The sequence below is a fragment of the Gopherus evgoodei genome, unplaced genomic scaffold, assembly GCF_007399415.2.
Source record: "Gopherus evgoodei ecotype Sinaloan lineage unplaced genomic scaffold, rGopEvg1_v1.p scaffold_31_arrow_ctg1, whole genome shotgun sequence".
NCBI lineage: Eukaryota > Metazoa > Chordata > Testudines > Testudinidae > Gopherus > Gopherus evgoodei.
Genome location: NW_022059983.1, coordinates 3,845,999 through 3,873,147, shown reverse-complemented (window position 1 = coordinate 3,873,147; position 27,149 = coordinate 3,845,999). Strand labels below are relative to the sequence as shown.

Here is a 27,149-nt window from a genome sequence, read left to right as displayed (position 1 = left end):
GGTGGGGGGCGCCACATGCTGTTGTGCTCAGTGATCACAGCGCCTGGAGGGGTTTGCTGCTTGTCACTAGCAAAGCATTATGAGAGACGGCCCAGGCTGGAGATGGAGCTAGTGGTACTCGTGCCACAGGATTGGGGGCCCAACACAGGGGGCCGGAGGTAGAGGATTGGCGGCTGGGCACTGGGGGCCATACCCGTGCTGGAGACAGAGCTGCTGGTACTGGTGGATTGGGGGCCAAGATAGGGAATCGGGGCCATACCCGAGCTGGAGAGGGAGCTAGTGGCACTGGTGCTGGGGAATCGGGGGCCGGGACAGGGGATGGGGGCCATACCCGAGCTGGTGGTACTGATGCCGGGGAATCAGGGGCCGGGACAGGGGATGGGGGCCATAGCCGAGCTGGAGACGGAGCTGGTGCTGGAGAATCGGGGGCCCGGGACAGGGGATCGGGGCCGTACTCGAGCTGGTGGTACTGGTGCCGGGGAATCAGGGGCCGGGACAGGGGATCGGGGCCGTACCCGAGCTGGAGACGGAGCTGGTGCTGGAGAATCGGGAGCCGGGACAGGGGATGGGGGCCATAGCCGAGCTGGAGACGGAGCTGGTGCTGGAGAATCGGGGGCCCGGGACAGGGGATCGGGGCCGTACTCGAGCTGGTGGTACTGGTGCCGGGGAATCAGGGGCCGGGACAGGGGATCGGGGCCGTACCCGAGCTGGAGACGGAGCTGGTGCTGGAGAATCGGGAGCCGGGACAGGGGATGGGGGCCGTACCCGAGCTGGTGGTACTGATGCCGGGGAATCAGGGGCCGGGACAGGGGATCCGGGCCATATCGGAGCTGGAGACAGAGCTGGTGCTGGGGAATCGGGGGCTGGGATAGGGGATCGTGGCTGTACCCGAGCTGGTGGTACTGATGCCGGGGAATCAGGGGCCGGGACAGGGGATGGGGGCCATACCCGAGCTGGAGACGGAGCTGGTGCTGGAGAATCGGGGGCTGGGATAGGGGATCGTGGCTGTACCCGAGCTAGTGGCACTGGTGCTGGGGAATCGGGGGCCGGGACAGGGGATCGGGGCCATACCCGAGCTGGAGACAGAGCTGGTGCTGGGGAATCGGGGGCTGGGACAGGGGATCGTGGCCGTACCCGAGCTAGTGGCACTGGTGCTGGGGAATCGGGGGCCGGGACAGGGGATGGGGGCCGTACCCGAGCTGGTGGTACTGATGCCGGGGAATCAGGGGCCAGGACAGGGGATGGGGGCCGTACCCGAGCTGGTGGTACTGATGCCGGGGAATCAGGGGCCAGGACAGGGGATGGGGGCCATACCCGAGCTGGAGACGGAGCTGGTGCTGGAGAATCGGGGGCCGGGACGGGGATCGGGGCCGTACCCGAGCTGGTGGTACTGGTGCCAGGGAATCAGGGGCCGGGACAGGGGATCGGGGCCATATCGGAGCTGGAGACAGAGCTGGTGCTGGGGAATCGGGGGCTGGGATAGGGGATCGTGGCTGTACCCGAGCTGGTGGTACTGATGCCGGGGAATCAGGGGCCGGGACAGGGGATGGGGGCCATACCCGAGCTGGAGACGGAGCTGGTGCTGGAGAATCGGGGGCCGGGACGGGGATCGGGGCCGTACCCGAGCTGGTGGTACTGGTGCCGGGGAATCAGGGGCCGGGACAGGGGATCGGGGCCATACCCGAGCTGGAGACGGAGCTGGTGGTACTGGTGCTGTGGCTGTGCTCCATGGCTGGGCTTGTGGAGTTGCTGTTGCTGGTGTTGGTGCCTTCATCGCTGGTCTTCTTGAAGAAGTTGTGCTGCAGGGCGTAGAAGGGCGTGATGCGGCTGCGCGGCTCGTAGTCCAGCATGCGCAGCACCAGGTCCTTGAACTTCAGGTAGTCCGAGGGCGAGTGGCCCTGCTCACCCGCCCGGCGCCCCCCGGGTCCCCCGCTCTCCACCCCCAGCACCTCGTGCAGCCGCCGTGTGCCCGGCACCTTGTATTCCTGCAAGGAAAACGCGTTTAGCAAGGGGTCCCGGCTGGGAACCTGACGGGGGAAGAGAGGCAGGTAGAGATGCAGGCATCTAGGCGGCGGCGGGGGGCATGGGGATCCCGGCAGGGTGGGGGGGAGTACAGAAGACATGAGTGTGGGGGGGAATGACACGGGGATTCTGGCAAGGCAGAGGGGGTTGTGGGGATCCCAGCAGAGCAGGGATGCAGTGGGTGGCTTGGCATGCAGGAGACGCGGGGATCCCGGCAGGGCGATGGGGAGCACAGAAGACATAAGTTTTGAGGGGAATGACACGGGGATCCCGGCAGGGCAGAGAGGGGTTATGGGGATCCCAGCAGAGCAGGGATGGGGTGAGTGGCATAGCATGCAGGAGATGCAGGGATCCCGGCAGACTGGGGATGTGGGGTGAGACACTGGGATCCTGGCAGGGGGACTCCAGCAGGGCGGGGTTGGAGTGGGGAGTGGGAGAGGCAGTGAGGGGGCAGCAGTGGGGACATGGGAATCTCAGCAGTCAGGGGGCAATGTGGGGAGAATGGGGAAAATGCAGATGGAGAGCAATGCACAGGGAAGCGGGGTTCCTGGCAGCGGGTGCTAGGGAGCAGGGCTGGATATAGGGTGGCTTACGGGGGCAGGGGCAGCATGGAGGCACAGAGATCCCAGCAGCATGGGGGAGGGAGGGCTTGGCATCAGGGCCAGAATGGCAGGAGAAGGTGTATGGGGAGAACAGAGATCCTGCAAGGTGGGGAGGGGAGTTCAGGAGCATGGGGTGAGGACCCCAGGGCCCCCATTACCTTTTTGACCTCCTTGTTCTTCTTGAGGGCCCAGCCCCCCTCGGGCAGCTTGTCGAAGTATTTCCGGGCCTTCGGCGCCTGCTCTAGCATGTGTGGGGGTGGTAGCCCCAGCACCTCCACAATCCTGTTCATCTGATCTGCCTGAAGGGAGGGAGGGACGCGTCATGGGGCGCCCGTGCCAGCCTTGCTCCCACCCAGCCCCGCTCCCTCCCTTTATGGAGGCAGATGTGCCCAGCCTCTCACCCCAGGAATGGGTGACATCCTGAGTGCCACCAGTCGGGAATTTCCCACCCAAAAGATTTCTCTGTGGACACGTGGTTCCTTCAAAACCTGAAAAATTCCCTGGGGTCAAAAGTTTGCATTTTGCCAAAATGTTTCCCTTTTCCGGGGGGTGGCAGGGGAGCCAAGCAGGACGCACAGGGGCCGGTTCTACCCCGCTTGAAATAGTTCAGTTTGCTGAAATGACCCAAACACACTTCATTTTGAGTGTTCATCATTAAACTGCCCCTCCACAGGTGCCTCATGGGAGATGTAGTTCATGTGCTTGGACTCCCATCCTTTCCTCTGAGAGGAGCTCCTTGGATGGACTATGTCTCCCACGATGCACCATGGCATGCTCCCCTCCAACAGGCAACAAGGTACCTCATGAAAAATATACTTTATATGGCTTGTGCTCTCATTTCCCCCTCTTTGAGCTGGCTGGACTACATGTTCCATGATGCTCCCCTCTCATGAAATGACAGGTGATCAGAGTCACAATACTGTAGTGCATCCTGGGAAATGTAGTCCAGTTAGGGAGCTTGGCCCAAGGCACCGAAAGAAAAGCCCCCATGATGCACCATGGTCCTCCCCTCACCACCGATAGGGCCTGTTTCCCACTCCCACCTAGAGAAGGGTTGTGACCCTCAGTCTCTGCCCATGGGCACAGCCCCAGCGGCAATTCCCCCACCCATCCCTCACCTCGTTGGAGCCGCTGAAGAGAGGCTCCCCTGTGTGCATTTCCACCAGGATGCAGCCCAGAGACCACATGTCGATGGCCAGGTCATAGGGCATGCCCAGCAGCACCTCCGGTGAGCGGTAGAAGCGGCTCTGGATGTACTGGTAGATCTGTGGAGATGAGGGGCAGCATGATGAGTCCCTGACGGGAGCTGGGAGGAAGCCTGCACCGGGGCACAGCCTGGCCAGACCCACAGACTTTGCTGGGAAATACATCCCAGAGCAGAGATAGAGCTCAGTTCTGGTTCCCAGCACCTTTCTGCTCTAACGAGACCCCATACCCCTCCCAGAGCTGAGAGAGAACCCATGTCCTGGCTCCCAGCCTCCCTTGCTGTAACCACTAAAGCAGGGCAGTGCGGATCTGGCAGTGGGGATGAGGTAGGGGTGGGACAGTCTGTCTCTCAGTCTGTCCCCCCAGAGTGGGGCTAGGGGACAGGTGAGGCAGGGCTAAGCACACTCCCTGCTGGCAGAAGCTTCCAAAGTCAATGATCTTGAGGGTGCACTTGGGGTTGCAGGGCAGGGGGCATAGGTAGGGGTGGGGCCATGGCACAGGGGCTGCGGTTTGGGGGCAGGGCCGTGCTCTCACCCGCTGGCCCACCTGGCAGGAGTTGCCAAAGTCGACGATCTTGATGGCACTGGGCCTAGGGTTGCAGAGAGGGGCCGGGGCCATGACACCGGCCGGAGGGAGGGGCCTATGGCTCAGGGGGCGGGGCTGCAGCTCAGGGGCAGGGCCGGTGCTCTCACCCGCTGGCCCAGCTGGCAGGAGCTGCCGAAGTCCACGATCTTGATGGCACTGCGTTTGGGGTTGCAGAGCAGGATGTTCTCGGGCTTGAGGTCGCAGTGGATGATGCTGAGCTCGGGGGTGGCCAGGAAGAGCAGCGCCGTGCACAGCTGCTGGGCGAACTTGCGGGTGAGGTTGAGCGAGACGCCACGGAAGTTGGTGTTGCGCAGCAGGTCATACAGGTTGTAGGAGAGCAGCTCGAACACCAGGCACAGGTGGCTCCGGAACATGAAGTGGCGCTTCAGGTGCACTGGGGGAGGAGGAGGGAGTGTGAGGGACAGCCAGGGGGGCACTTCCCCTCCGCCGCGACCCCCAACCTTACAGACGTGCTGAGCTCCCCCCACACGGCACAACGAGAAATCCTCGGTATAACCTCCCCAGCCCCCCCAACACCCCCGCACTCCAATAGCCCCCGCTATAGGTCCCCCTGCTCCCTGACATCCCCCCAACTCCCAGACATGCCCCAGCCTCCGAAAATCCCCCCATTCCCCAACATACACCCCTGCCCCACAAGAACCTCCCACTCCCCAACAAACTCCAGGTCCCCCACATATGCCTCCCACTCCCTAACATATGCCCCAAGTCTCCCCACATACATCTGACCCCCAGACATTCTCCCAACTCTAATATATGTCCCCACTCACCAATGTACACCCCAGCCCCGACATACCTCACACTTCCCGACACATGCCCCAGCTCCAACATACACCCAAGGCCCCTGGTGCATGCTGGCCCCCAGATACCCCCCTCCCCAACATATGACCTGGCCCCTCAACGTCCCAGCCCTCACCATTGTTCCCCTCCACTCACCGATGTAGTATTTCATCTCGGTGTCATGCTGGTTCATGAGCTCCAGCAGCCGCAGCTCAATCTGGGCCTGGTTCAGAAATGCCTTCTTGTTCTTGATGATCTTAATGGCCACCCACTCCTGGTCATGGTGGTCATACGCCTTCACCACCTGGGAGGGACAGAGCACTGTCGGGGGGATGGCCGGACTCGGGGGGGGGGGGGTGTAGACCAGTGCTGGGGGTGGATGTGACAGATGCAGGTGACTCTCAGCTGTGTGAAGGCGGCCTTGATGACCAATGAGTTCATTTCATAGCAGGGAATTAGAAAGTGGGGAAGAGGGTAAAGCAAGGGCTTGGGGGAGGGGGGGCAGACTTAGGGGTACAGCAGAGATTCGGGGGGGCAGGGGCTGACCTGGCTGAAGGAGCCCTTGCCAATAAGCAAGTCGATCACGTAGCAGGGGGATTGGGACGTGGGGGCAGTGTGGAGGTCTGGCGGGGTTTTGGGGGTACGGCGGGGTTTGGGGGCTGACCTGGCCGAAGGAGCCCTTGGCAATGAGCGAGCCGATGTCGTAGCAGGGGGTTTGGGACATGGGGGCAGTGTGGGGGTACGGCGGGTTTTGGAGGTACGGCGGGGTTTGGGGGCTGACCTGGCTGAAGGAGCCCTTGGCAATGAGCGAGCCGATGTCGTAGTGGGGGGTTTGGGACGTGGGGGCAGTGTAGGGGTCTGGCGGGTTGGAGGGGGCACAGCGGGGTTTGCGGTGCTGACCTGGCTGAAGGAGCCCTTGGCAATGAGCGAGCTGAGTCGTAGCAGGGGTTTAGGGACGTGGGGGAAGTGTGGGAGTACAGCAGATTGTGGAGGTACGGCGGGGTTTGGGGGCTGACCTGGCCAAAGGAGCCCTTGCCGATGAGCAAGTCAATCTTGGAGCGGGGGGTTAGAGACGTGGGGGCAGTGTGGGGGTACGGCAGGTTTGGGCGTATGGCGGGGTTTGCGGTGCTGACCTGGCCAAAGGAGCCCTTGGCAATGAGCGAGTCGATCTCGTAGCAGGGGGTTAGCGACATGGGGGCAGTGTGGGGGTATGGCAGGTTTGGGGGTACAGCAGGGTTTGCGGTGCTGACCTGGCCAAAGGAGCCCTTGGCAATGAGCGAGTCGATCTCGTAGCAGGGGGTTATGGACGTGGAGGCAGTGTGGGGGCACGGCAGGTTTGGGGGTACAGCAGGGTTTGCAGTGCTGACCTGGCCGAAGGAGCCCTTGGCAATGAGCGAGTCGATCTCGTAGCAGGGGGTTATGGACGTGGGGGCAGTGTGGGGGCACGGCAGGTTTGGGGGTACAGCAGGGTTTGCAGTGCTGACCTGGCCGAAGGAGCCCTTGGCAATGAGCGAGTCGATCTCGTAGCAGGGGGTTAGCGACATGGGGGCAGTGTGGGGGCACGGCAGGTTTGGGGGTACAGCAGGGTTTGCGGTGCTGACCTGGCCGAAGGAGCCCTTGCTGATGAGCGAGTCGATCTCGTAGCAGGGGGTTATGGACGTGGGGGCAGTGTGGGGGCACGGCAGGTTTGGGGGTACGTCAGGGTTTGGGGGGCTGACCTGGCCGAAGGAGCCCTTGGCAATGAGCGAGTCGATCTCGTAGCAGGGGGTTATGGACATGGGGCAGTGTGGGGGCACGGCAGGTTTGGGGGTACAGCAGGGTTTGGGGGCTGACCTGGCCGAAGGAGCCCTTGGCAATGAGCGAGTCGATCTCGTAGCAGGGGGTTATGGACATGGGGGCAGTGTGGGGGCACGGCAGGTTTGGGGGTACAGCAGGGTTTGGGGGCTGACCTGGCCGAAGGAGCCCTTGGCAATGAGCGAGTCGATCTCGTAGCAGGGGGTTATGGACATGGGGGCAGTGTGGGGGCACGGCAGGTTTGGGGTACGGCAGGGTTTGGGGGCTGACCTGGCCGAAGGAGCCCTTGCCGATGAGCGAGTCGATCTCGTAGCAGGGGGTTATGGACATGGGGGCAATGGGGGGGCACGGCAGGTTTGGGGGTACAGCAGGGTTTGGGGGCTGACCTGGCCGAAGGAGCCCTTGCCGATGAGTGAGTCGATCTCGTAGCAGGGGGTTATGGACATAGGGGCAATGGGGGGGCACGGCAGGTTTGGGGGTACAGCAGGGTTTGGGGGCTGACCTGGCCGAAGGAGCCCTTGGCAATGAGCGAGTCGATCTCGTAGCAGGGGGTTATGGACATGGGGGCAGTGTGGGGGCACGGCAGGTTTGGGGTACGGCAGGGTTTGGGGGGCTGACCTGGCCGAAGGAGCCCTTGGCAATGAGCGAGTCGATCTCGTAGCAGGGGGTTATGGACATGGGGGCAGTGTGGGGGCACGGCAGGTTTGGGGTACGGCAGGGTTTGGGGGCTGACCTGGCCGAAGGAGCCCTTGCCGATGAGTGAGTCGATCTCGTAGCAGGGGGTTATGGACATAGGGGTAATGGGGGGGCACGGCAGGTTTGGGGGTACAGCAGGGTTTGGGGGCTGACCTGGCCGAAGGAGCCCTTGGCAATGAGCGAGTCGATCTCGTAGCAGGGGGTTATGGACATGGGGGCAGTGTGGGGGCACGGCAGGTTTGGGGGTACAGCAGGGTTTGGGGGCTGACCTGGCCGAAGGAGCCCTTGGCAATGAGCGAGTCGATCTCGTAGCAGGGGGTTATGGACATGGGGGCAGTGTGGGGGCACGGCAGGTTTGGGGTACGGCAGGGTTTGGGGGCTGACCTGGCCGAAGGAGCCCTTGCCGATGAGCGAGTCGATCTCGTAGCAGGGGGTTATGGACATGGGGGCAGTGTGGGGGCACGGCAGGTTTGGGGGTACAGCAGGGTTTGGGGGCTGACCTGGCCGAAGGAGCCCTTGCCGATGAGTGAGTCGATCTCGTAGCAGGGGGTTATGGACATAGGGGCAATGGGGGGGCACGGCAGGTTTGGGGGTACAGCAGGGTTTGGGGGCTGACCTGGCCGAAGGAGCCCTTGGCAATGAGCGAGTCGATCTCGTAGCAGGGGGTTATGGACATGGGGGCAGTGTGGGGGCACGGCAGGTTTGGGGTACGGCAGGGTTTGGGGGGCTGACCTGGCCGAAGGAGCCCTTGGCAATGAGCGAGTCGATCTCGTAGCAGGGGGTTATGGACGTGGGGGCAGTGTGGGGGCACGGCAGGTTTGGGGTACGGCAGGGTTTGCGGTGCTGACCTGGCCGAAGGAGCCCTTGCCGATGAGCGAGTCGATCTCGTAGCAGGGGGTTATGGACATGGGGGCAGTGTGGGGGCACGGCAGGTTTGGGGTACGGCAGGGTTTGGGGGGCTGACCTGGCCGAAGGAGCCCTTGCCGATGAGCGAGTCGATCTCGTAGCAGGGGGTTAGCGACATGGGGGCAGTGTGGGGGCACGGCAGGTTTGGGGTACGGCAGGGTTTGCAGTGCTGACCTGGCCGAAGGAGCCCTTGCCGATGAGCGAGTCGATCTCGTAGCAGGGGGTTATGGACATGGGGGCAATGGGGGGGCACGGCAGGTTTGGGGGTACAGCAGGGTTTGGGGGCTGACCTGGCCGAAGGAGCCCTTGCCGATGAGCGAGTCGATCTCGTAGCAGGGGGTTATGGACATGGGGGCAATGGGGGGGCACGGCAGGTTTGGGGGTACAGCAGGGTTTGGGGGCTGACCTGGCCGAAGGAGCCCTTGGCAATGAGCGAGTCGATCTCGTAGCAGGGGGTTATGGACATGGGGGCAGTGTGGGGGCACGGCAGGTTTGGGGTACGGCAGGGTTTGGGGGGCTGACCTGGCCGAAGGAGCCCTTGGCAATGAGCGAGTCGATCTCGTAGCAGGGGGTTATGGACGTGGGGGCAGTGTGGGGGCACGGCAGGTTTGGGGTACGGCAGGGTTTACGGTGCTGACCTGGCCGAAGGAGCCCTTGCCGATGAGCGAGTCGATCTCGTAGCAGGGGGTTATGGACATGGGGGCAGTGTGGGGGCACGGCAGGTTTGGGGTACGGCAGGGTTTGGGGGGCTGACCTGGCCGAAGGAGCCCTTGCCGATGAGCGAGTCGATCTCGTAGCAGGGGGTTAGCGACATGGGGGCAGTGTGGGGGCACGGCAGGTTTGGGGTACGGCAGGGTTTGCAGTGCTGACCTGGCCGAAGGAGCCCTTGCCGATGAGCGAGTCGATCTCGTAACGCTCCAGCCAGCGCTCCCCGCTCTTGACGATGTAGTCGTAGTTGTCGTCGTCGTACCCCTCGTTGTACACCTTGCGCTCCTTCTTGGTGCTCGAGTCCTCGGGCGGCACCTGCTGCGCCCGCCGCTTCTTCTTGGCATAGTACACCTGGGGGGTGGGGGCAGAGTCAGCACTGACCTTCTGGTACAGGGGGAGCCGGCGCCCCAGGCTTGGGAGCCTGCCCACGCCAACCCCCAGGGAGCCAGCGTCTCAGGCCAGGGCCCCCGTCCAGGGAACAAACCTCCCATGCTTTGCCCATTCCCAGCGCTCCATGCCGGCCCATAATCTGCACGGCACCACGGTGCTGTCCCAACGCGAGACCACCCATTGGTGCCAACGCACTCCGTCTCCCCTGTGAGTTCACCTCATTGATGTGCTTGTATGTCTTGATGAGGTCGACAGAGAGCTTGCGCAGCGGCGCCGTGGCCGAGTCGCGGAAGGTCAGGGGGATTCGCCTCTGCAGGACGCTCAGGTCTGGCAGGATCTGCGGAGATTACGGATGGGCAGTCACAGCAAGGGACAGGTACACCCCCGCCCTCCCTCGTCTGCAGCTATTCCCTCCTGGCACAGTGCCCTCCCATGACACCGGCCAGGTTGTGCCAGGGCAGCAGGGATCCTGCATCTGGCCCTAAGCCCATCTGCCAGACGTATCCCCACTAAGTGGGGGAGGATCTCCAGCCCCTTCCAGGGCTCCTCGGCTGTTTGTCTGTCCCGTGGCAAGGGTCAGCCCGGGCCCTGTGCGTCTAGAATCCCTGCTGCAGAGCAGGCTCCTCCCCCAGGCACCCAGGCCAGAGGAGGCAGGGAGAGCCGGTACCTGCGGGTGATCAGCCATGGACTGGATGCTGGAGAAGGGGGCATGACCGTGCTGGCTCGACATGTTTGGCTCAGTGGGAAGGGAGACGCCCAGAGAGGCAGGCTGGTTGGCGGGCGGCAGCTGGCATCCTGCACTGCTGCTGCTGCCACCTGCGGGGCAGAGAGAGATGGAGACTGGATCAGTGCGATCCTTGGCCCAGCGGCCACCTCCTCGATCCCCAAGTGCTCGTCTGCCCTCCCCACTGGATCCCCACGCCTCTGCCCCTCCCGCTGCAGGGTGCAGCCCCCAACTCGATGCCCACCCCCGCGACACATAACCCAGCAGTATCCTTCCTCCACCACCAGCTGCCAACTTGGATGCCACTCCATGCCCCAACCTGCTCAACTGACGGCCACACACACATTAGTTGCAAATCAGCTCGCTCACACGTGGTGCAAATGGCCACCGCAGAGCTGTGCCCTGCCAGGATCCACTTGGCCTTAAGTAACAGCGCACCCTCGCTTGTGGGTGCAGGGACTGGGAGTTGCAAGATGAGCACCAGCCTGGCTGGGACTAGGTGACCTGGGCCCAGTGTCAACTAGAGCTGAGTGAGCAACTGACGGGAGGGGTTCGGGGGCTGCAAAAACTGAAACACATACAATGAATCTGGTTCCCTTCCGAGCCAAATTGAAGCTTTGTCGAGTTTTCTCGCCAAACGAAACAAATTTGCTTGGAAGGAAACGTTCTGGTCAACCCCAAATGAAGTTCCCCTGGACTTTGGTTCATTTCGGGGCGTTTTCACATCTTGGTTTTGTTTTTTAAAAATGAGCTAAAACGCTCAACGGAACCAGAGTCAAAACGCTGAGGGCCAGCGGGGTCCCAACATTCTCCCACTCGCCAGAACAATCAGGACCCCTAGGCAGAGAGCAGGGCTGGGGCATGCAGCCTGCACGCTATCCTCGTGCCAGCTGAGGCACCGGCGGGCCAGGATCCTGCACACCTGGACTGGGGCCCCACGACCCGCTGAGTGCTACCCGAGAAGGTGGTGCACCAGGATTGGGGCCCTGTGACCTGCCTGGGCGCCAGCTGAGGAGCTCACGCACTGCAACCTGCCTGTGCACTGGCTGAGAACCTCATGCACTGGAATTAGGGCCCTGTGACCTGCTCGTGCACTGGCTGAGGAGCTCACACACTGAGATCAGGGCCCTGTGACCTGCCCTGGCGCCAGCCGAGGAGCTCATGTGCAGGGATCAGGGCCTTGTGACCTGCCCAGGCATCAACTGAGGAGCTCACGCGCTGGGATCAGGGACGTTTGACCCACCCGCTCACCAGCCGAGGGGCTCACATGCAGGGATCAGGGCCCTGTGACCCACCCAGGCACCAGCCAAGGAGCTCACGCCCAGGGATCAGGGCCCTACGACCCACCCGGGCACCAGGCGAGGAGCTCACAGGCGGGGATCAGGGCCTTGTGAACCACCCGGGCACCAGGCGAGGAGCTCACAAACAGGGATCAGGGCCTTGTGAACCACCCGGGCACCAGGCGAGGAGCTCACAGGCGGGGATCAGGGCCTTGTGAACCACCCGGGCACCAGGCGAGGAGCTCACAAGCGGGGATCAGGGCCTTGTGAACCACCCGGGCACCAGGCGAGGAGCTCACAAGCGGGGATCAGGGCCTTGTGAACCACCCGGGCACCAGGCAAGGAGCTCATGCAGGCTGGGATCAGGGCCTTGTGAACCACCCGGGCACCAGGCGAGGAGCTCACAAGCGGGGATCAGGGCCTTGTGAACCACCCGGGCACCAGGCAAGGAGCTCATGCAGGCTGGGATCAGGGCCTTGTGAACCACCCGGGCACCAGGCGAGGAGCTCACAGGCAGGGATCAGGGCCTTGTGAACCACCCGGGCACCAGGCGAGGAGCTCATGCAGGCTGGGATTGGGGCCCTGCGTCCTCTGCTGCCCCGGAGCCAGCTGAGGAGCTCATGCACCAGGACTAGGGAGGGGCCCTGCAACCCGTTCCAGTACTTGGCTGAGCGCCATCAGAGAGCCAGCTGGGAGGCTGGGTGGGGTCCCAAGCAGCACAGCTGCTGGGGTTATTTTTAACCCCCAGGGAGCAAGGCAATCCTGGCAACTGACTGGGGCGGTGGGAAAGAAGTAGAGCCAACTGCTGTGAAAAGATGGAGCTCGCGGCTCTGGGATCCTCACATACACAGCACAGGGGCAGGGTGCCACGGCGTGTCTGAGCCACTGGCTCTGGGATCCTCCCATACACAGCACAGGGGCAGGGTGCCAGGGCGTGTCTGAGCCACCGGCTCTGGGATCCTCCCATACACAGCACAGGGGCAGGGTGCCAGGGCGTGTCTGAGCCACCGGCTCTGGGATCCCTCCTGCACACAGGACAGACAAGGCCAGTCCCAGTCCAACCCTGCTCCCCTGGGGGCGGTGATGGGCTACCTATGACACTCCTACAACATACGCTTCAAGTCCCTTCCTCCCTGCAAGCCTGTACATCCCAACATATGCCTTGAGACCACCCTGTGGGTCAACAGAGACCTGGGACCCACCCCAGCTCCATGGCCCAGCTACCGCAGTGCCTCTCCCCATCTGACCAGCAGCCCAAAAAAGTCATAGGAACATAGAAGCAGCCAGAGTGGATCAGCCCCCAGGCCCACCAATTACTCCTAGGAAAATTCTGTGCCACTGCGCATGTGCAGAATGCATGTCCCCCGCAGATTTCTTTGCTTTCCTGCAGAAAAATAGCTTTCTGACAGAGAAGCCCCAAGAGCGGCATGCAACCCTCCCCAGCAGTATGTTTTGGGTGCCCAAGGCAGCCGGCAGAGAGGTAAATCACTGTGGGGCGGGGGTGGGACTGGGAAAGACCTAGGCTCAGCTCCTAGTTCCGGCTGGGCTTGGGAGGATGAGACTTCCTCTTCCCCTGCACAGCATCCGGGGCCAGGTCAGACCCACCCCCTGATTTCTCTCCAGACTGCAGGAAGCTCTGCAAACTCCCCCCGCTCCCCACAATCGCTCCTCAGCTGCAGGGGGAGGGATCACTGTATGGGGAGCTGCTCCCCCATCTGCCCAACCCCACATGCATCCAGATCCCCTCATACGCAGACCCTTCCACCAAGCCTCACCCCCCCAACACCCACAATCCTGCTGCCGAGCCCCACTCCCCCTTCACCTGGACCACCCCGAAGAGCCATCACACCTGGATCCCCACTCTACCGAGCCCCAGCGGGCTGTACTTGGATCCTCACCTCACTGAGCCCTACTCCCCCAGCATCCGGACCCCCCACCCACTCAATCCCCCACACCCAACCCCCCCCGCCGAGCTCTATCACATCCAGACTCTGCCCCTTTCAGCCCCAACCACCTCTACCTGGACACACACACCCCCACAGAGTTCAATTACCATTGCACTCAGAACCCGACAACAAGCCCCTATGCATCCAGAGTGCCTCTTGCACCCAGACTGCTGCACACAGAACCCTCTCCACCCACACTTGGATCCCACTGGGTGCACCTGACACCGAGGGACCTGGCCCTGAGGTGTTTCTGGGGCAGGCTCGGTCCTTGTGCTGTGTCAGGGTTGAGTGCAGCCTCACTGCTGAGCCATGTCCGGGGGGCGGGGGCTGCAAAGTGATCACCTATCCCTGTGCAGCCAGTGGTCTGTACTCCCCAATGCCAGGCTGGAGCATCCACATTACTAGACAAATAAAATTTGCAGAATTTTGCAAAACTTTAAAATATTGTGCACAGAACTGTTATTTTTTTGGCGCAGAATGGCCTTTGGGGTCGTCTATCCAGGTATCCCCCCTTTGATAGCACCAGATTGTTCAGAGGAAGGTGCAACCCCCCTGCAGCAGCAGATGGGGATAATCTGTGCCCACAACAGCTCTCACCCTGGTCTCAGAGAGCTCAGCAGAAGCTGCAAAGCAGCTGATTTCAGATCGCTGCCCCACTTTGGTACCATTACATTCTCTCTGGCCATTCCCATTATCCATAGAAATGCCAGTCTTCTCTTTGTATCTTGCTGAGCTCTTGGACTTATCATAAGAACGGCCAGACTGAGTCAGACCAAAGGTCCCTCTAGCCGAGTACCCTATCTTCCAACAGCGGCCAATACCAGGTGCCCCAGCGGGAATGAACAGAACAGGTAATTATCAAGTGATTCATCCCCCGTCGCCCATTCCCAGCTTCTGGCAAACAAAGGCTTGGGACTCCATCCCTGCCCATCCTGGCTAACAGCCAATGATGGACCTGTCCTCCATGAACTTATCTAGTTCTTTTTTGAGCCCTGTTATATCTTGGCCTTAACAACATCCTCTGGCAAAGAGTTCCACAGGTTGACTGTGTGTTGTGTGAGGAAATACTTCCTTTTGTTTGTTTTAAACCTGCTGCCTATTAATTTCATATGGTGACCCCCCTAGTTCTTGTGTTATGAGAAGGAGTAAACAACACTTCCTGATTTACTCTCTCCACACCGGTCATGATTTTATAGACCTCTATCCTATCCCACCTTAGTTGTCCATTTACCACCATCCAGTGGCAGGCAGTTCCACAGGCCAATCATGCAGTTGATGGCAAAGCCTTTCTTCAGATGGGTTTGCAGTTTCCCCATCTTTCAATTTCCTCACATGCCCCCTAGTCCTTGAGCTGTGAGGCTGGGAGAACAGACACTCCCGATATCCCTCCTCAATTCCACTAATCACTTTCCGGATCTCTACAGTAACAATTCCAATCTCTCTCCAGTTTTTCCAGGCTCTAGATCATTTTCATCCCCTTCCTCTGACACCTCCCCTCCCCAGTTCTGCAGTATCCTTTCAGAGCTGGGGTGCCCAGTAATGCACACACTATTCCAGGTGGGGCCGCACCACTGCCCTACAAAGAGGGGGCAGAGACGCAAGTCTCCCTCGTTAAACATTCCCCCTCTCAGCCCTTACGTGCCCAGACATGACAGGGGCTTTTCCAGCTGCGGCTGTGCACTGGGCAGAACTCTCCACCGAGCTGCTCACGATGAGTGCTCGAGGGTCATTTCCACGCCTGTCCGCTGTCCAAGCAGTTTCAGTTTTTCCCTCTTGGACACATCACTTTGCATTTAGCAAACTTGACTTCTGTCTGCCACCAAGGTACTCTTTCACCCAGCTCAGTCAGCTCCCTCTGGAGCTCCTCGCACCCCTCCCTGGCCCCGTGTCAGCCCCATAACTGAGTCATCCGGACATTTCGTCACTTGGCCACTCACCCCCACATCCAGATCGTTCAGAGAAAAGTTCACGACACAGGACTAGTGTGCAACCTCGAGGCACCCGCTGGCCACCTTTTCACAGAGCCCTGCTCTCCCAGCCACCTCAGCCCTTGCTCTCCCACCCCATCCACACAACCTCTGGCCCCCGTGTCCACCACGCAGGGATGAGGCAGGCACCAGCGATTCCCCACCGCCCAGTGCCAGGGCCCACCTGTGGATGGCTGCCTGTGGCAGCGGGAAGATGGCAGGTAACACGCGGGCTCCTTCCTGCCCCAGTCCGTCTGCAGTGCCAGCAGCATGGCGGGAGGCGGCGGCACCTCAATGCTGGAGGGTATCACCATGGGGGAAAGTGTCCAGTTGCCCCTGGCGTGGGCAGTTGCTCCTAGCACGGAGCCTGCGAAGGTGGGGGAGCGAATGGAGGGCGCTAGCCCTGGCTCCCTGTCCCTCCCGTGGAAGCTGTCCTTGCAGTACGCAGGCAAGACCGGAGGTCGGGGAAGGACGGCGGGGAAGAGGGGCTGGGATCAAGGCAGCTGTTTGAACAAAATGGCAAAGAAGAAACTGACGAGAGGAACAGCTGAGCGACAGCCCCGAAGCAAGCTGGACAGGAGTGTGACCAATTGGGCAACCCGGCCTGCCCTGCACAGGCAGAGCTGTGCTGCCACTCAACGGGAGCCCGCCTGCTAGGCCGGACCACAGCCAGGCTCCTGGCAGTCCCTCACCGCCCACGCACTGCCTCCAGACCAGCTACTTCTGAAGAAAATCCAGCCGTATGAGGCATTCTGCCTCCCAGCAAACATGAGCCCCCTTGCAAAGACACCCAGACCCAAAGCAGAGTCTGCTCGCGCCAACTGAGACCCCATCAGGTCTATTCAGAGGAGTTGCGACCACAAGGGACCCTGATGATCCATCCTGCTCAGTCTTCTCTATAACACGGGCCAAGAAACCTTCTGCAGGGACCCCTGCATTCAGCCTACGGCTTCTGGCCAAGCTAGAGTGAAAAAGCCTGTTTCTTGGGTTGTTCACTCTGGGCCCTAACAATGACAGAGACTCCAGCAACATTGCCAACTATCTCTGAGCGATTCAGTGGAAGCAGCCACTTAACAAGCACTCTCTGGGTTACAGAGAAGCTGCCTATGGAGCAAAGACATGCCGCAGGAATAAAACGGGTGGGGGAGAGTCCTGAAAGACCCACACAAAGGAATCAAGTGTAGGAAACTTTGCCTAACCAGCAGGTCCTAACCAGGCTTGGCTCTAGCTCCACCAGAATCCACTGGCTGAGCAGCCAGCCCCATCTGCACCTGCTACCAGCCAAGACTGGTCTCCTCACACCACAATGCCACCAGCACACTCCAGAGAGCTGTGCAGCACTGAGGGGACCCTGTGCAGGGAAAGAAAGGGTAGGTGGAAAGGCTCAGGGAGGCAGGGTCCTGGCCTGACCAGGTTCGTTACCCTGAGGTGGACGCGGCAGGTGGGTTCCAGGCCACCTTCGATTGGACCTGGGGGAGGAACGGCACATGGGCACACTGCAACGGTGCAAGGAGCATGGGAAAATGAGGCATCCTCCATGCAGCAGCCACAGCATCCCCCTTGACAAGGCTTCTCTACAGGCCTCCCAACCGAAGCTCTAGTTCCAGGGCCCTGCTTGCTTGGGATGGAATTGCCGCCATCCTTTCCTCAGCAGCCCGGAGGGTACAAACCTCCCGCTGGCCAGGGAAGGGCTAGCAAGCGGCTGTACTGCTCTCCTGGCAGCAGGTGTCAGGCCTGGGTAAAAGGAGAGAGCCCAGCTCAGGTGGGAGCTGGCTGGGAAAGGAGAACAGCTCACGGCGGGAGGCTTAGCTGGGGCTGGGAACAGCTGAGTGAGGCTGCTGCAGACAATGCCTCGCCTGAAGGGGGCGACAGCCACATCAAACCCTTTTGTCTGGGCCCCAGCAGTGGCCACCTCGCACTAAGTCATCTGAGCTTGGCTCTCGCTGAGCTTATGGCTGGTGCCGTTGGACTAGATCAGCTTCCTGGGAACATCGTAAGGACCCAGCCACAGGGAACGACGCCCAACCACTCCTGCTGGAGGGACCTGATCTGACTAAGCCACAGCAACCCAAGGAACTGGAGTCTACAGCAGGGACACATCCATAATGAGCACACAAGAAGCCTCGCTCTGGGGCATAGCCACTTGATGCACGGACACCAGGCCAGCCCTGAGACCTGGCCTGCTCCACGCGTGGGCCCCACTGGCACGGCTGCTTCGGGTGCGACCTGAAAACTTCAGGATGCATTGCTGGGGAGGGCCAGCCCCAGGTCTCTAAAAGTAAGGGGAGCATTCCCCTGGCTGGCACAAAGTAGCTTAGGAGTGGAACTCAGAGCACGGGGAAGCAAACGCAGTGATGGCTGCCTGCAACCGAGATGGGAAGCATCTTGTTCTGTACAGCACCTAGCACAAAGGGGCCCTGGGCACCATGATAACACAGATAGTAAATTACATACAGCACCTAGCACAAAGGGGTCCCAGGCGCCAGGGTAACACAGACAGTAAATAACATACAGCACCGAGTGCAACAGGGTCCTAGGAACCAGGGTAACACAGACAATAACAACGTACAGCATCTAGTGCAATAGGTCCTGGTATGTGACTGTGGCTCTTAGGTGCTAGTGTAATATACACAATAAATAATAACATGCCGCACCCTTCACAATGATGTCCTGATCTACGAAAGGGGCTCCCAGTCACTACCGTAATACACCTAATAAATAACAACATACAGTGCTTCGCGCAGCAGGGCCCTGGGCTGTGACTGAGGATCCACAGCAGTACGGTAATATCCGTAATAAAGAATAAATCATGTGGAGCTGAAGGATGGGACCCAGCATCCTGCACAACTTCACACCAACCGCACACAGGACTCTCTGCTCAGCACAAGCCGTCCCTACACAAAGCCGACGCTCCCTACCCCCGTCCGCTTCAGGTGCCTGGGGCTGAACCAACAATGGGTGATGAAAATGGGTTTGCAGTAACGGGGAAGCAATTTGATCCTCATTCCAAACCTGGTTTAGACTCTCCAGCTTGTAAGGTCTAGCCCCTAGTGGGGCATCAGCAATAGGGATCGAACCTGGGACCTCTTCATCTTAACGCATGGGCCTGCTGTTAGCTCACAGACAATAGCACCACCGCATGTGTCCCAGTCTCTCTCTAGAGGGCAACAGTTCCCCAGTGAGTGGGGAGGCAGTGACACCTAGTGGAGAGAGTACTGGAATGGGAGACTTGGATTCTTATTCCCCACTCTGCAGCCGGGAGACCTTGGGTAAGTCACTTCCCCCGCTACGTGTGTCTCAGTTTCCCCCATCTTAAAGTGGGGAACGATGATTAGAGCTGGGTGGGAAACTCTTTTCCCATCCCAGGAAAATTTTGAGAGGTTTTGGAATGGGAAATTCATCCAAACTGCAGGTGAAAAATTTCAGTTTCCACGGATCAGCATTTTTGAGCAGCAAAACGTTTGTTCTAAAAATTCTTGACCAGTTCTACGAATGACGCTGACCCGCCTTTGTAAAGTGCTTTACAAGGCCAGAAGGGATGATCAGATCCCAGACGTAGCACAGACCACTGGCCTCCACCTAGCCACCCCTGCACTAAGACAACAGCCAGAATTAAACCAAAGTATTACAGCCCTCAAGAGACTCAACTTCTGTGTGCCACACTGGCAGAAAACAGTGTCTGAGGCCCCTGCTATGGACTGTTGTATATAAGACACCGGAGGTAAGTGTCCCATTCTGCTCAGACTGGTGATGCCTCACCTGGAATACTGGGTCCAGTTCAGCCTCTAGGAAAGATGAGACTAATTGGAGAGAATCCAGAGGAGAGCAACAAAAACGATCAAAGGTTTAGAAAATCTGACCAATGGGGAAAGGTTAAAGAACTGGGCATGTTTAGCCTGGAGAAACGACAACTGAGCAGGGTCCTGGGAAGAGTCTTCAAACCGGTTAAGGACTGTTATAAAGAGGACAGAGCTGGATTGTTCTCCATGTCCACTGAAGGTAGGGCAAGCAGGAATGGGCTTCATCTGCAGCAAGGGAGACTGAAGTTAGATATTAGGAAAATCTTTCTAACTCTCAAGGGAGTGCAGCTCTGGAACAGGCTTCCAAGGGGGGATCCTGCAGCCACATCACTGGAGGTTTTAAAGGACAGGTTGGGCAAACCCCAACAGGAATCAGTTTACTTGGACCTGACACAGCACAGGGGACTGGATTTGATGACCTCTCAAGGTCCCTTCCAGCCCCACATTTCTATGGTTCTACGGCAGAGAATCAGTCAAGTGAGGTAAGGTAAGTGCTGTAAAAACTAGCGATTATCGTCTGCTGTAGAATTTTATTCTCCAGAGAGACTAAGACTGGGAAACATCAGCCCAAGAGGGAAAAGGTTCATGAGACCAGGAACTGACTCTAGTCCACAGAGGTCTCTTGGCCAGTGAACACAGGCTAGACACACAATCAGCCTTCTCCTTTGCCAGTGGAGCACCCTACACTAAAGCTGGTCACCCTTGTACATGTGCTTGGTAGTGGCTTCACGACAGACTCTGGGGTCTATAAACTATCCCCACGGATGGGGAAACTGAGGCACAGAGACACAACTTGCCCAAGGCCACCCAGCAGAAGAGTGGGGAATAGAACCCAAGTCTCTCAGTCTAGGACACTATTCACCAAGGCGTACAGTTTCCCCAACTCCCTGTGGCACTGTCCCGCTCTAGTGGTGACTGGGCCACATCTAGAGGTGGATGAGCTTGCTAGCGGCCATGAGCTAACAGAGTTGGGTCTGTTAGCTCAGCCAATAGAGAGTGCTTTGAGATCCAAAGGTCCTAGATGCAGACCCGTGGGCATGGCGTTACAAGCTTGAGAGTCAGGTTTGGGATGAGGGGAAGATGAAATAGCATCTTAACTCAGCCAGAGCTTCCCAGGAGCGTACGTAGAGCATGCAGCTGTTCTAAGAGCTCACGTGAGCTGTGCTGATTTAGTGACGCGTGAATCTGATTTGCCTTCTGAAACCTCTTCTCAAACAGCCTACACCCAATTCAGACAGCCCTGGCTTTAACCGATCTCCAAGTCCGACTCTGCAAGTTAACCAAAGTGAAAAGTGCCTCTTTCCCAAGCCAGCAAAGCAAGGCAGAAGAACTTCTAGTCTGCTAAATAATTCACAGCCAGGACCGGCGCTAGGGTTTTGAGCGCCCTAGGCGGACGGCATTTCGCCACCCCGCGCGCTGGTCCCGCAGCTCCGGTGGAGCTGCCGCAGTGGTGCCTGCGGAGGGTCTGGTGCTCCGCGGCTACGGTGGAGCTGCCGCAGTGGTGTCTGCGGGAGGTCCACCAGAGCAGCGCGAGCAGCCGACCGTCCGCAGGCACAACTGCAGCAGCTCCACCGGAGCCGCGGACCACCGGACCGCTCGCAGGCACCACTGCAGCAGCTCCATGGGAGCTGCCTGCCACCCCCTCAGGCGGCGCCCTAACCCAGAGGACACCCTGGGCTGCTGGCTGCCGCGGCGGCGCCCTGACCCAGGGGACACCCTGGACTGCCGGCTGCTGCGGCGGCACCCTGACCCAGGGGACACCCTGGACTGCCGGCTGCCGCTGGCAGCTCAGACTCCCTCTCTGTCCCAGCAGCAGCGGCTGCTCAACCATTTAAAAAAAATTGGGGGGTGCTTTTTCACGCCCCCAAATCTCGGTGCCCTAGGCAACCGCCTAGTCCACCTAAATGGTTGCAATGGCCCTGTTCACAGCATCACTATGTGCAACACCAAGGCGAGCTAAAACAGCATAGCTGAGAGCTGCAGTCTGTAAGTATACTGGAAAAATCCATGCTGACCTTGTTATTAAAGCACACCTGCAGGACCTTGCTTAAGGAAAATGAGATTGGTACTTTGTCAGATACAGACATATACAACCCTACACGTGTATCTAAACTTGTGGCATAAAAGGAATGCTAGAACACAGGGATTAGGTAATTCAAACTGACAGGAAGGTAGCGGAACTGAGTTAAAAGCAAAAGGAACAAACTTTAATCTGCCTGACTCAATAACTTTATTGTACAAGCATAAGATTCACTTCACCCAGCTCTCTGGGGGGAAGTTTCCAGGTTTTATAAAACTGAACACCCAATCAATGCAATGCAGAAGGCAAGTAGGACCAGACGACTCTCTCTATCGTGCTATCCGGCCCTGCTACCACAGTACCCGAGCACTTCACCATTTCCCCTGGATTCGTCCTCACAGCTCGGGAAGAAGGGCAGTTTCCCCATTTTACAGACAGGCTACACGACTTGCCCCCCAGAAGTCAGTGGCAGAGGCAGGGAATGTAGCCCCATTCTCCCAAGTGCTAGGTGAGAGCCCTAACCACTGGCCCATCCTGCCTCACAGGTTGGCGTGCTCTGCTGTCTGTGGCAAGCACAGAATAGCTTCCGAGCAGCCGGCTGTATTTAGGTGAAGTTTTTGAATGGCGATGTGACTAGCACCTCCAACACCCTCATACCTTGTCTACACACAAAAAGTTGCACCGTTTTAACTACCCTGATCTAGCTAACGCAGTACGATCTCCCTGTATTTAGACTGTGAGCTCCCTGGTGCAAGGACTATCTTTTTGTCTGGTGTTTGTCCAGAGCCTAGTGCAATGGGGTCCTGGCTCCTAGGCACTCCGGTAATACAAGTAACAAATAATAATAGTAGTGTGGATGCAATTTTACTGGTGTACAAAGGTGCCTTGTATCACTACAATTATTCATGGAATCACAGAAATGTGGGGCTGGAAGGGACCTCGAGAGGTCATAAAGTCCAACCCCCTGCATTGTGGCAGAACCAAATAAATCTAGACCATCCCTGACAGGTGTTAGTCCAACCTCTTCTTGAAAACCTTCAATGACGGGGCTTCCACAACCTCCCTTGGAAGCCGATTCCAGAGCTTAACTCCCCTGAGAGTTAAAAAGTTTTTCCTAATACCTAACCTAAATCTCCCCTGCCGCAGATTAAGCCCATTACTGCTTGCCCTGCCTTCAGCGGACACCAAGAACAACTGACTCCCATCCTCTGTATAACAGCCCTTCACATGTTTGAAGACTGTTATCAGGTCCCCACTCAGTCTTCTCTTCTCAAGACTAAACATGTCCAGTTATTTCAACTTTTCCTCAGAGGTCAGGCTTTCTGAACTGATCATTTTTGTTGCTCTCCTGTGGACTCTTTCCAGTTTGTCCACATCTGTCTTACAGCATGGCACCCAGAACTGGCACCGTACTCCAGCTGAGGCCTCTTCAGTGCCAAGTAGAGTAGGACAATTACCTTCCACATCTCACATATGACGCTTGTCAATATACCCCAGAACGATAGTAGCCTTTTTCATACCTGCATCGTATCAAATTGTTGATTTATATTCAATCTGTGCTCCACTATTACCCTCAGATCCTTTTCTGCAGTATTACTGCCTCCCAAATTATTCCCCATTTCGTAGCTGTGTATTTGATTTTTAATTCCTAAGTGACATATGTTGCGCTTGTCTTTATTGAATATCATCTTGTTGATTTCAGCCCAATTCTCCAATTTGTCCAGGTCATTCATGCAGGGAAAGGGGAGCTACCTACATCACTATAAGGCATATTTATACCAGCATATCCACATCTATGCTAGGGGCTGTTCTTATCTAATGATACCGGTAGCAAATAACTCTCCCCTCACACACACAAAATAGTTCAATCGGTACGAAAACTATGCCTAGACCAGGCACACCACTCCTTTGAAAATCCCAGCCTTGAGGGAGATATGTGCAGCCACAAGTAACACCATGTGCTCCAAGAGTCCTGTCAAACTTTGCTTGCTTTGTGGACCTCAGCAAGATCTAAACATCAAGCCATGGGTGAAAATTATAGCCTCAGTGTGGGGGAGTTACACGCAGTTCAGCCAGTACAACCATGGCTGCATCATACTGAGCACTCAGGGAAACTGGAGACAGACCGCCCAAATCTGGCTTGATTTGTGGGTCCAACAGCTTTAACGTTTAAAGTCAGCACAGGCTGACAGACAGAGTTATTTTCTACTACCCATCCACAGTAGTGACTCTTCTATACTGGGGTTATAAGACAAAGCTATTCTCTGATGAGTGGAGAAGCATGTGCTGCTCATAAGGCAGCAGTCACAGGACAAGGTTTGCACCTCTAATGGAGTCATTTTTCAATGCTTATTTATCTGAATGCAAAAGGGTGTTATACAAACATCATCAAAACTCTGCAAGGGAGTTTGATTAAAGATCAAACCACAGGAGCCGCCAGCCTGGATCAGACCCAGGGGACCGGTCAAGTTCGGTGTCTTGTGAGACTCCAGGGGGCCTATCTAACCTGGTATCCTGTCTCCAGAAAGTGATCCGCACCAGGAGCTTCAGAGGAAATGGCATGAAACATCCCACTGCTGTCAGGAATGGGATAACCTGACTCCAGAGGTTCCCTCCTCAGCTAGAGGTCTGAATTGGAGGATGATAGCCCTCTTCCAGAACTCTTGGATTGTTTTAGACAGTCACAGTATTGATTATAAGTGCCCTAGCTAGTCTTGTTAGTCACAACAATGACTAATCCCTTTCTATCTAGACAGAACACATAGGACTCATAGCTAGCTCTTTCCATTCACAGACCTACTTCAAAAACCAGTATCGTTATCCCCTTTTCACAGAGATGGAAACTGAGGCACAAGGAGGGAAGTATCTTAGATGTTCATATCCCCCTCCCATCACCGCTGTATCTGTGCACCTCACAATCTTTAATGTATTTATCTCACAACATATATGTGGTAGGACAGCACTATCACCCCCTTTGTACACTGGGGGAAACTGAAGGTCAGAGAGACTCAGGCTCACGGGGCTCGGGCTGCGGGGATGTTTCACTGCTTTGTAGATTTCTGGGCTCGGGCTGGAGCAGGAGGGTCCCAGAGCCATGGAGAAAAATGATACACAGGGAGAAGAGAGGACGCCAAACAACACTCTCAGGCTGCTGATTCTGAGATACTCTGTTACAAGTGCCTCATAGATCTGGTCTACAAGCAGGGGGGGAATCAATCTAAGATATGTTGACTTCAGCTATGCTATTCTCGTAGCTTACCTCGTGTCCTCGCGACGCGGGATCGACAGCTGCCGCTCGCCCGTCGACTCCGCCTCTCGCCCTGGTGGAGTTCCGGAGTCAACGGGGAGTGTGTTCGGGGATCGATGTATTGCGTCTAGATGAGACACGATACATCGATCCCCGATAGATTGATCACTACCCGCCGATACGGCGGGGTAGTGTAGACATACCCATAGACTTTAAGGGACTAACACGATCATCTAATCTGACCTCCTGCACACTGCTGGTTGCAGAATCTCACTCATCCACTCCTGTAATAGACTCATAACCTCTGGATGAGTTACTGAAGTCCTCAAATCACGATTTAAAGACTCAATTTTCTGCACTGCCTTAGGCCTTGGTTACACTGGCGCATTGCATTGCAGTGTTGCAACTTTCTCACTCAAGAGTGTGAAAAAACACCCCCGAGCGCAGCAAGTTACAGCGCTGTAAAGCGCCAGTGTAAACAGTGCCCCAGCGCTGGGAGCACGGCTCCCAGCGCTGTAAGCTGATCCCCACGGGGAGGTGGAGTACCTGCAGCGCACGGAGAACTCTCTCCCAGAGCCGGTGCCGCAGCCACACTCGCACTTCAAAGTGCTGCCGCGGGAGCACTTTGAAGTTGCAAGTGTAGCCATACCCCCAGTCACAGACCAGGCCTCCACCACGCTAGGTGCTGCATACACCAAACAAGGTTACAGTCTGAGTATTCATGCCAGCCTCTAGATGGTAGTTATCCAATACATTAGCTCCCATCACCATCACCACCACCAAAACCATAGTCTCTGGCTGCAGGATGGGAGCAGCCTGCCTCTGCTGCTGCTCAGACCTTTGCCAACAGAAGCAGAATGAAACTGACCCAAATCTTGTCAGTTTCACAGATGTTCAACCATCTGGGTGATTCTGACCAGAGTCTGGCTCCTTCCCTTCTGTGGCAGCCTGGCAGAGCTATAAGCAGCAGCAGAGGCACCCGAGCATGGCTGCCTGCCTTCAGATGCAGGAAGACAGCACTGCATTGTCAGCTTCACCACTGGAAGGTTTAACTTCCCAGCCACAAGGGCCAGAAACTATTTTCCTGAAAGCTTAAAATCTGCAGGAATCAGTGACAATTTCCTGGATTAGGAAGTACCTGAAAACTGGGGGATAACCATAATAGGACAAATCCCATCCCCACAGGATATAAAAATCCCCCTGTGCAGCAACGAGGGGGAAATGACGCAAGGTCGGGGCTTCATTGGAAAGGTGGAAATGTAATTGTCAATATTTGCAATCCCCTGATGAGCTGTGACCCAGGACAGGAGGGAAAACGGACTGTTTTACTGTGTTTGTCTCTTGCAAAGCGCTTCAACCCACCCTGGCAAAGCACAGCGCCTGGATCTCCTGGCAAAGGGCCATGTCTGCACTTTGCTTCTAGGTCAGAGGCTGCAAAGTAAAACCTGGCCATTGCCAGGGCAGGATGGGCACTTGGGAGCGTGATCAAGCCCCACTACCCAAAAAGCAGATCCCCACTCTGGGCCCCTGCAGCCCCAGCTTGAGGGACACCTGCCACTCGCTGGGACCAGGCGGCTGCAACCCGGATGCCCTGACAGCAGATCTAGGGAACGCCTGCCTCTCTGAGTCGCCTCCATGCAACAGTCCTCTGCCATGGCAACAGGCTCCCCATTGGCCACTCGGAATCCCCGGGAGCCAATGGGGAAGCAGCTCATGTTGCTAGGCTCTCTGGGATGCAGCAGGGACGATTATGCCCAAACAAAGCATGAAACAGGAGCAGGACAGAGAGGCTCCAAAAATACCCGCCTGGGAAGAGCCAGATCTCCTTCCAGGAACACAGGGCTATAAATAATCTGCTCCCTACTCAGCCGGCTGCCCCGGAGACAGCGGGGCCCAGACCGTTGGCACGGCGCCACAGAGGGCTCAAGGCAGTGCCCGCTCCTCCGGGAGCGCAGCGCCACCCAGGCACAAGCAAGGAAGAGCAGTGGAAGCCAGGCACAGGATGACAGCACCGCCTCTCCCTCCCACATGCCACCATGAAGCAGTTCACACAGGCCTGGGGTTGGCACTGCTCAACTTCCCTCAAGTGCCCCCATCACTCACATGTCACACCGGGGCATGGGGTGGGGTGTGCAGTCCAGCTCCCCCCATCACCTGATCCATTCCGGGGATCCCCAGCCATTCCCCGATGTTCACAACCAGGGCAGTGCCTTGCTATGGCACCCCAGGCGCCTGCCACCTCCAGGTCTGAGCGCCCGGAGCTGCAGGGCACTCAGGAGTGCAGAACTCAGCCACTCGCTCCCTTAAAAGGATATGGTCATTGTGCTGTCCCAGCTCCTTGGGCACTTCTAGACCCTGGTCTCTTCCCAGGCAAAAGGATCATGAAGCAAAAGTCTCTGGCACTGTCAGCCCCCCTCTCCCGCCACCATGGCTGCAAAGTCTCAGTGCCAGGGCATAG

General features: G+C 57.9%; 1 protein-coding gene across 2 annotated transcripts in view; it reads right to left on the bottom strand.

The window, feature by feature from the left end:
* The window catches only part of LOC115640468 (dual specificity tyrosine-phosphorylation-regulated kinase 1B-like), a 37,547-nt gene that overhangs the window by 5,030 nt on the left and 5,368 nt on the right, over positions 1–27,149 (bottom strand). Inside the window, exons 1-9 of one of the 2 annotated variants that reach the window (XM_030543238.1) lie at positions 15,809–16,550; positions 10,375–10,523; positions 9,925–10,044; positions 9,480–9,668; positions 5,370–5,517; positions 4,523–4,809; positions 3,743–3,889; positions 2,783–2,923; positions 1,682–1,985 (exon numbers count right to left, since the gene is read on the bottom strand). In XM_030543238.1, coding sequence (XP_030399098.1) covers positions 1,682–1,985; positions 2,783–2,923; positions 3,743–3,889; positions 4,523–4,809; positions 5,370–5,517; positions 9,480–9,668; positions 9,925–10,044; positions 10,375–10,523; positions 15,809–15,938 — 1,615 coding nt within the window. In that variant the 5' untranslated portion in view covers positions 15,939–16,550. Of the gene's footprint in view, positions 1–1,681; positions 1,986–2,782; positions 2,924–3,742; positions 3,890–4,522; positions 4,810–5,369; positions 5,518–9,479; positions 9,669–9,924; positions 10,045–10,374; positions 10,524–15,808; positions 16,551–27,149 lie in introns of those variants that run through there. The other variant, XM_030543239.1, reaches the window with a different exon arrangement.